General features: G+C 43.0%; 1 protein-coding gene across 1 annotated transcript in view; it reads right to left on the reverse strand.

The window, feature by feature from the left end:
- The window catches only part of Amd1 (adenosylmethionine decarboxylase 1), an 8,449-nt gene extending 4,639 nt beyond the window's left edge, over nt 1-3,810 (reverse strand). Inside the window, exons 1-3 of the mRNA XM_013022363.1 lie at nt 3,761-3,810; nt 2,689-2,775; nt 803-929 (exon numbers count right to left, since the gene is read on the reverse strand). Of these exons, the coding sequence (XP_012877817.1) occupies nt 803-929; nt 2,689-2,775; nt 3,761-3,810 (264 nt within the window). The remainder of the gene's footprint in view (nt 1-802; nt 930-2,688; nt 2,776-3,760) is intronic.
- Nucleotides 3,811-9,444: the final 5,634 nt, after the last annotated feature.

The following is a 9,444-nucleotide window of genomic DNA, read 5'->3' on the forward strand; positions in this document are numbered from 1 at the left end:
GCTCTACCACTTGAGCCACAGCACCACTTCCAGCTTTTTTCTTTTTGCTTATGTGGTGCTGAGGAATCGAACCCAGGGCTTCATGCATGCAAGGCAAGCACTCTACCCCTGAGCCACCTTCCCAGCCAGTTTATTTATTTTAGTTGGTGGTGGGGCTTGAACTCTGGGCCTTGGGCTGTCCCTGAGTTCTTTTTTTCTTTTCTTTTTTGGTCCGGTCCTGGGGCCTGAACTCTGGGCCTGGGCGCTGTCCCTCACTCTTCAGCTCAAGGCTAGGGCGCTACCACTTGAGCCACAGCACCACTTCCAGCTTTTTTCTTTTTGCTTATGTGGTGCTGAGTAATCAAAGTCAGGGCCTCAGGCATGCAAGACAAGCGCTCTACCACTTGAGCCACAGCACCACTTCCGGTTTTCTGGGTTTGTATTGGAGATAAGAGTCTCATGGACTTTCTTGCTGGGACTGGCTTTGAACTACATTTCTTCAATATAGAGACCATTTTCTTCATTCTCTACTCCCTCCATGTTTTCTGCTGTTCTTCACTAACAGACTGAATCTTTGTTCTTTCTCCTGTGGTGACCATATTGGGGGGAGGGTGTGTGTACATGTGCGTGTGTGTGCGCGCCAATACCAGGGCTTAAACTAAGAACCTTGAACTCTCATTCAGCTTTCTTGCTTAGGGCTGCTGTTCTACTGCTTGATCCACCCCTTATGCATTATAACCAAAGTACTAAGTATATAAACTTATAGTACTGCCAGTTTTGTCCCTTCAAGTAAGACTTAAAATTAATGTCTTTGATTACTTACTTGAATTGAGTCGAACCCACTGTAATCCCTAGCAAGCTTCAACAGGGGAACCAGTGCTTTCAGCAAGAGGGTGGTACCACATGTCTTCAAAATGAAACGTCTCTTGGAGACAAACATGCTACTCTCACTGTAATTGAAAAAAAAAACCAGATTATTGCAATATTTATGTAGTACTGAAGAAACTACTAACCTATGATTGGATTATTATAGTTTCTGGTTTGATCATTTATTAGGATCTTGCTATACAATTAAAACCTATTAATTGATCATTTACAATTTTTTGGAGAAAGGCCTCAATGCATAGCTTAAGGTGGTTTGGAATTTGTAATCATCCTGCTTCAGCTTCCTCTGTACTAGAATAACAGACACATGCCATCATGAGTTTGACTACCACTTCTTTTTTTTTTTGGTCGGTCATAGGGCTTGAACTCGGCTTGGGCGCTGTCCCTCAGCTCTTCAGCTCAAGGCGAGTGCTCTACCACTTGAACTACAACGCCACTTCCAGTTTTCTGGTGGTTTATTGGAGATAGGAGTTTCAGTCTTTCCTGCCCAGGCTGGCTTTGAACCCGAGATCTTCAGATCTCAGCCTCCTGAGTAGCTAGGATTACAGGCATGAGCCGCCAGCGCCCGGCTGGCTACCACTTGTTAAATGTCATTTTTTAGGCACAGGTGTAGAAAGTGGTAGAGCATTTGCCCAGTGAGGCCCCTGTTTTGTTTCTTTTTGTTGGCCGTGGAGCCTGAACACTGGGCCTGGGCACTCTTCAGCTCAAGGCTAGCACTCTACCATGTGAGCCACAGCGCCATTTCTGGCCTTTTCTGCTTATGTAGTGCTGAGGAATCAAACTCAGGGCCTCGTGCATCCAAGAACAACTCCACCACTGAGCTACTTTCCCAGCCTGGCTCTGGGGTTTTAAAACCTTAGAATCACCAAAAAACAAAGCCAGCCCAGAGGGGAAAGTCTGTTAACCACCAGAAAACTGGAAGTGGTTCAAGTGGTAGAGTGTTTGCCTTGTGCTTAAGAGCTTAGAGTTCAAGCCCCAGGATGGGGGGGGGAGGGGGAAGAGTTAAAAGTTCTAAGACTTGAATTAGGTATAAAGTATGTTAGGTCCTTCTACGTAGCCTCTTTCCTCTTGTATTGTTCAAAATTCTAGGGATAGTAGCATTGGAGAATACTAGGAAAATCTTTTTTGGATCAGATAGTCTCATAAAAGTAGGCACATACTTTCCCACCTACTCTCACACAATGTCATTAGGTCTTTTAGTAGTTAAGAAATGCTAGTTTTGGCCAGGCATGGGTGGCTCATGCCTGTAACCCTAGCTACTCAGGAGGTTGAGATCTGAGGATCTCGGTTCAAAGGCCAGCCCAGGCAGGAAGCCCGTGAGACTCTTATCTCCAGTTAACCACCAGAAAACTGGAAGTGGTGCTGTGGCTCAAATAATAGAGCGCTCACTCACCTTGAGCTGAAGAGTTAAGGGACAGTGCCCAGGCAGAGTTCAAGCCCCATGACTGACAACAACAAAAAAGAGTCTTATATACTTCTTTCCTGCTGGATCCAAATGTGATCCTCAGATCTCAACCATTCCTGGGGCTAGTTTTTATTCACCACTCCAGAGCATGGCACATAGTAAGTAAACATTCTGATATTTGCCAAACACAAGCTTAATAAAAAGTAGAGACCTTAAGTTGTTTAATCCAAAGCAAGACCTGTCACAATAGACTAAACAAAGCATTCATTGAATAAACTAACTTTACACTTATAAAAACCTCCAAGCTATTAACATTTTATTTTATGTAACAATACTAAGATTGTGAGGAACGATTTGGTATTTTACAGTTATGATTTAGGACAGAACTGGACAGCTAACATTTGCTTTATAGGACTTACCTGAGTACATAAGCTTCCTGCTTGTCAGTTTTTGTCACACTTATGATTGAACATTGCACATCCTTCAAAAGTACATCCCATTCAGATCTATTAACAAAAAAGTAAGATTAATAATAGCCCTTGTCTATATTTACAAAAATGACATTTTTCTATTTTTCTGATCACATTCTTCACACTGTTCCAGCTTCTCCTAGCAATTTAGTTTGTTTCAAAAGCCTGCATTAGCATAACAGAAAATGGATATATTGTTATGACAAAGGAAACTATATTTTGCATTTATAAATTACTAAAAAATAACGTGAACAAACCACTTATATAGAGACAATTCAAAGGTCCACAAGTCAAGGAAAATTATTAAGTCCCATTACTGATTAAAGAAATTAAGGCCTAGGGATGTAATTCATTGGTAGAATGCTCACCTAGCATTTTGTCAAGAAATGGGTGATTCCAAGCATCACAAAACAAAAATTATACCCACATACATTTTTTTAAATAAAACCCATTGAAATGAACACCCTAAGATTCTTGCTGGTTAATTAGAGGTGTGGCTCATGGACCTTTCTGCCTTGGCTGTCTTTGAATTTCAAGGTCTCAGCCTCCCCAGTAGCTAGGATCACAGACTCACCAGTAACCATCTGGTACTATGCTTTTGTTTTCCTAAATTAAAAACAAAAGAATAGGGCTGGGAAGTTGGCTCAGTGGTAGAGCGCTTGCCTTGCATGCCTGAAGCCCTGGGTTCGATTCCTCAGCACCACATAAGCAAAAAGAAAAAACCTGGAAGTAGTGCTGTGACTCAAGTGGTAGAGCGCTAGCCTTGAGCTGAAGAGCTGAAGGACAGTGCCTAGGCCCAGAGTTCAGGCCCCACGACCGGACCCCCCCCAAAAAAAAACACAAAAGAATAATTCTCTTAGGAGAAAAAAACTAAAAAGAAAATGAAAGCATATGCATCAATCTATAGCCTCAGGTACTTGGGAGATTGATGCAAATGGATTTTGACAGTCCTCTGAAGCCATCCTGGAGGTAAGGGGAGGAGTTGCAATTAAGAGACACAAAGTATAATAATCTTCCTTACCTCTCACCTGAAGTTTCCCCCTTAGCAGGGACCATGGAGCACACCACCATGCCCAGTTTATTGACTGATTAGGTCTTAGGTTTTTCTTTCCTCTCCTCCCAACTTCTGCCTCTGACACTAAGCTCCACAAATATTTTTAGCTTAGTTTTGTGCTAGTATTGTGGCTTGAATTCAGGGCCTGGGTACTGTCAGTTAGCTTTTTTTAACTCAAGGCTAAGGTCCTTCCACTTGAGCCACAGTTCTACTTCTCTTGCTTTTTGGGGTGGGTTAATTGGAGCTAAGAGGCCTCAGATCCTAGCCTGAGTAGCTAGGATTACAGGCATGAGCCACCAATGCCCAGCAAATTATCCTTTAATGCAAAAAGTAACACATAAGGAAAACACAAGGATTGAATTCAAGGCCAGCATAGCTGGAGTACCTAAAACCTGCCTCAGAAAATCCCTATAACCCTCCTCCTGAGAAATAAAGGAGAACAGTGTTCTCTTTACAGCTTATTTGACTGGAATCTACAATGCTTTGTTAATATCATTCCAACTGACTTCTCATTGTAGCACACATTCTCTACCCACTGAGACACTAACAAATCCTTCTCCATCACTCACTCCTTTTTTTAGCAGTAAGAAGGCTGAGATCTGAGGATCATGGTTCAAAGACAGCCTGGGCAGGAAAATCCATAAAACTATAATTACCTCCAACTAACCCTTCAAAAAACAAATGGAAATGTGGCTCAAAGGGGTAAAGCACTAGTTTTTTTGTTTCGTTTTTTATTTTGGGTCCGGTCATGGGCCTGAACTCTGAACCTGGGCACTGCCCCTCAGTTCTTCACCTCAAGGCTAGCGCTCTACCACTTGAGCCACATCGCCACTTCCGGCTTTTTTTGTTTAGGGGTGCTTAGGAATCGAACCCAGGGCCTCAAGCATGCAAGGCAAGCGCTTTACCACTGAGCCACCTTCCCAGCCCCTAAAGTACTAGTTTTGAGCAAAAGACCTCTGTTATTGGTGGTGAGTACCACCAATAATAAAAAAAGGTCAGGGTGCTGGAAATGTGGCTTAATGGTAGAATGCTTGCCTAGCATGCATGAAGCCCTGGGTTTGATTCCTCAGTACCACATAAACAAAAAAGGCCGCAAGTGGCACTGTGGCTCAAGTGGTAGAGCACTAGCCTTGAGCAAAAGAAGCCCAGGAACAGTGCCCAGGCCCAGAGTTCAAGCCTCAGGACTACCAAAAAAAGAAAAAAGAAAAGTGTACTGTGCACCATGGCAAGAGCATGGCTGGAGGCCAGCCCAGGCAACTTGATAACATCTCAAAATAATAAGAGATAAAGTACACAGAAGGATATGCACAGGTACATGTAAATCCTATTTTACCTGAGTGGCAGAGTACTTAAAAAAAATGTTGGTTATTTTTAGTAACTATAGATGATAGATGCCTTTCCTATTAATTCTAATTTGGCCCTCATAAGCATTACAAAATTCATTTCCTTTAGACCCCATTTCCCCCCCCCAGGAATTAAAACAATAGTTTTGTGGATAGAAAAGATTGTAAATAACAGTTGGTGTATATCAAAGCCTTCACACTCCAACCTGGGCCACGGAACACTGCTGGGAAGAGGTACTCCTTGGAAAGGGTAACACCATACATAGGCAGAAGCTTGCAAGGTCTTTAGGCCAGGATGAGGGAGGGGAGTCTGGCCTGCAAAGATAATTGCAAAGCCCAGTGTCAGTAGCCTGTAATCCTAGCTATTCAGAAGGCTGAGATCCGAGGATCACGGTTCAAAGTCAGCCTGGGCAGGAAAGTTTGTGAGACTCTTACTGCCAATAAACCACTAGAAAAACGGAAGTGGCACTGCGGCTCAAGCGCTGGCCTTGAGCTGAAGAGTTTAGAGACAGTGCTCAAGCCAAGAGTTCAAGCCCCATGACCAACCAAAAAGAAAAAAAGAAAAAAAAAGATAATTGCAAAGAGCTTAGGATCATTCCTAAGAATATAATAAAAAGAACCTGGCTGTCTTCAGTTAAAGGCTTGGACTTGTCTCCAGCTTTACTGTTCTGGCAAAATTAACTTTCTCTGTCTTGGTCCAATCTCATTATCCCCTCAGCAGGGAAAAAAAAAGGTACCAAATTACTCTCGGACACTCAGGTCATTCCCATTTAAGCCTCTTGAGCCACAGTGCAGGTACTTCCAGCCTTGTATGTGTTACCAATGACTGAACCCAGGGCTTCATGCGTGCAAGGCGAGCACCCTAGGATTTAAGTACTTGGCCTCAAGTTTGCCAGCTAGACACTCTACCTTGAAGCCACACCCCTAACTGTAGTTTCAATGGTTTATTTGGAAATGGAGTCACAAAACCTTTTACATAGGCTGACTTCAAATCACTATCCTCAGAATCTCAGTCTCCTGAGAAATGAAGATATGGGCCTGAGCCAACCTCTTGCTGGTGGGCTCCTTACATATAATCCTAGCTACTCAGGAGGCTGAGACCTGATGATTGCCCATTCAAAGCCAGTCCAGGCAGAAAAGTCCCCAAGAGACTTTTATCTTCAAATACCTTTCAAAAACCAGAAGTGAGCTATGGCTCAAAATGGTAGAGGGTTTCACGCCTGTAATCCTAGCTACTCAGGAGGCTGAGATCTGAGGATGGCTGCTCAAAGCCAGCGCCCAGGCCCAGAGTTCAAGCCCCATGACCGACCAAAAAAAAAAAAAATAATGGTAGAGTGCTTAAGCAAAAGAGCTGAGGGACAGTGCCCAGACCCTAAGTTCAAGCCCCAGGACTCCTCCCATTAAAGACATGGGCCACCAGTGTTTGTCTGATTTGCTTGTTCAGCTGGTACTCTAGCACTTGAACCATACCTCCAGCCTGTCTACTGGTTGTGTGTGGTGTGTGTGTGTGTGTGAGAGAGAGTGAGAGACAGAAAGAGAGAATGTGTGTGTGTGTGTGTGTGTGTGTGTGTGTGTGTGTGTTTTAGGGCTTCAATTCAGGAGTGTCCTTGAGATATTTTGCTTAGGGCTAGCACTCTGACATTTGAACCACAGCACTTCTGGCTTTTTGGTGTTTAATTGGAGGCTATGAGTCTCAGGGCATTTCTGCTCAGGCTGGTTTGAAACTGTGATCTCAGATCTTAGTCCCTTTGGTAACTATGATTTCACATTTGAGCCACTGGCACCTGGCTTTCTGTCCAGGTAGGTGCACCTGAACTGCAATCTGCCTATTTTAGACTTCCTGTAGTTTGTTTGATGACAGATGTCCCACTGTGTCTTAGGTTCCAGCTTTGAGCCTCATGGACTTTTCTGGTCCAGGCTAGCCTGGAACTATAATCCTCCCAAGTTCAGCCTTATAGTGTAAGAAGACAGGTGCTCACCACTGCACAGTTGTGGGCTGAGAAGGAGTCTCATGAGCTTTAATGCCTGGGCTAGCCTCAAATTGATTTGATCCTCCCAAGTAGCTAAGATTACAGAAGCTAACTATCAGCAGCTGGCCGCCCAAGACAAGAATGACAGCAGTGTTGACATTCTAATCCAGGTAATTTTTTTGTACTGGGGTGACTGCTCTGCTCTTTGTATAGGTGTGGCATCATCCTTGGCCTCTATCCACTGCTATGTGCTGCTAGCAGCAGCAGCATCTCAATTGTGACAACCAAAAATGCTTCTAAGCATTGCCAAATGATCTCAAAGTGACAAAATAATTCCACCATAATTTTGTAGACTGATATGACATTCTAATCAGATATATGTGACCAGAGAACAGGGAAGTAAAACCTTTCCTCCAAAACAGGAGTCAGAAAACTTTTTGTAAAAGATTAATAAGAGTAAAACTTTCAGTTTTGCAAGACAGTTAACAATGGATACTATGTGTATAAGTTCCAATAAAATTTGTAAATAGCTTATTTCACCCCTCAGAAAAATGTGCTATTTGCGCTGAAATTTAACTGCTTCAGAATTTTCTACATCTTATACCCATGTACAGCACAGTTATCTACTTACCCAGTTTTCTTTCATCTTTTTGGCCTTTTGAATTGTCTTGAATCTTTCCTAACACCTCAGTACAACACTTCAATAATAAAATTATTTTTAAAAATGCACTACACTTGCCGGGCGCCAGTGGCTCACGCTTGTAATCCTACTCAGGAGGCTGAGATCTGAGGATCGCGGTTCAAAGCCAGCCCGGGCAGGAGAGACCGTGAGACTCCTATCTCCAATAAACCACCAGAAAACAGGAAGTGGCGCTGTAGCAAGTGGTAGAGCGCTCGCCTTGAGCTGAAGAGCTGAAGGACAGCGCCCAGGCCCAGAGTTCAAGCCCCATGACCGACCAAAAAAAAAAAAAAAGAGAGAATAAGCATTTTTTTTTGTAGGTTGTGGGGCCTGAACTCTGTCCCTCAGCTCTTCATCTCAAGGATAGAGCTCTACCACTTGAGCCACAGCACGGCTTCCAGCTTTTTCTGCTAATGTGATGCTGAGGAATTGAGCCCTCTACCACTGAGCGGACCTGAGAATTAGCACTATTAAAGAACAAGGTAACAAACAATACGTAGCAGTTGATAAAAATGTAGATTCCCCACTGATCCTAATACTGCCAGATTCAGGTGAATCACACTTTTTGAGAGTGGTGCCTGGAAATGTGAATTTAAAAACTTTTCAGATGACATTATACATCACTTCCCAAAGTAAAAAAGTGTGGTTTCATAGTTCAACTTTGATCAGTCAATGTTAAAAGTTAACATGGAAGTACCCAATTCTGATCTTGGCTCACAGCCTGAAAGGTCTGCTTCTGACTCATTACTGTACTCAGGTAACCACCAAATCTTAGCCAAGGTGGCAGCTATTTCTTTTCTTTTTGGGTCCTGTCATGGGGCCTGAACTCTGGGCCTGGGCGCTGTCCCTCAGCTCTTCAGCTCAAGGCTAGCACCACAGCTAGCCACAGCCCACTTCTGGCTTTTTTCTTTTTGCTTATGTGGTGCTGAGGAATCGAACCCAGGGCCTCAAGCATGCAAGGCAAGCGCTCTACCACTGAGCCACCTTCCCAACCCCGGTGGCAGCTGTTTCTAAAACATGTTACTCCTGAGCAAAAGCCTCGACTGTCCAGAAATTAGGTGGGTCTAAGTCTTTCAGTATAGTCAGTACTATTGTCTCTAATTATTATTACTTCCAATCTTAATGTGTTTCTCAAGGGTAGATTGGTTTGGTTCAAATGTAGTGAGGAATGCAATGAAGCTTACTTCTTCAACTCGAAGCATTCTACTCCAAAACATTTATACTAAAAGGGTTTTTGGCAATGACTGTAAATTCCTACACTTAAATGACTGTAACTGCAATATTTTGCAATGATGTAGCCAAATAAGGCAAGAGTTGAATGTTAATACTGAGGTGTGATCTTTGTAACTGCTATAATCTTTCACTAAAAATTGTATTTTTATTCAGAAAACTTGTAAAGCATGATTAAGAATAACAATATCTAATAGGAATACTGAAAAGAACTCCAAAGATAAGGAAGCAAAGGATCTCTTCATTTAAATGTTCTATCATTTTGAGATGACGTCATATTCTTTACCTCATATATGGTGTATACACACACACATCTAAGGGAAGGTAGGCGCAGAGCACAGAATCAGTGGAAAGCAGGTGAAAAGAGGCTCATCAGCTGCACTGGACATTGATGAAAGTGAACTAAGCAACTCCAGGGTGCTGATGGGA

This window comes from Dipodomys ordii, unplaced genomic scaffold (genome assembly GCF_000151885.1).
Source record: "Dipodomys ordii isolate 6190 unplaced genomic scaffold, Dord_2.0 Scaffold62, whole genome shotgun sequence".
Lineage (NCBI taxonomy): Eukaryota > Metazoa > Chordata > Mammalia > Rodentia > Heteromyidae > Dipodomys > Dipodomys ordii.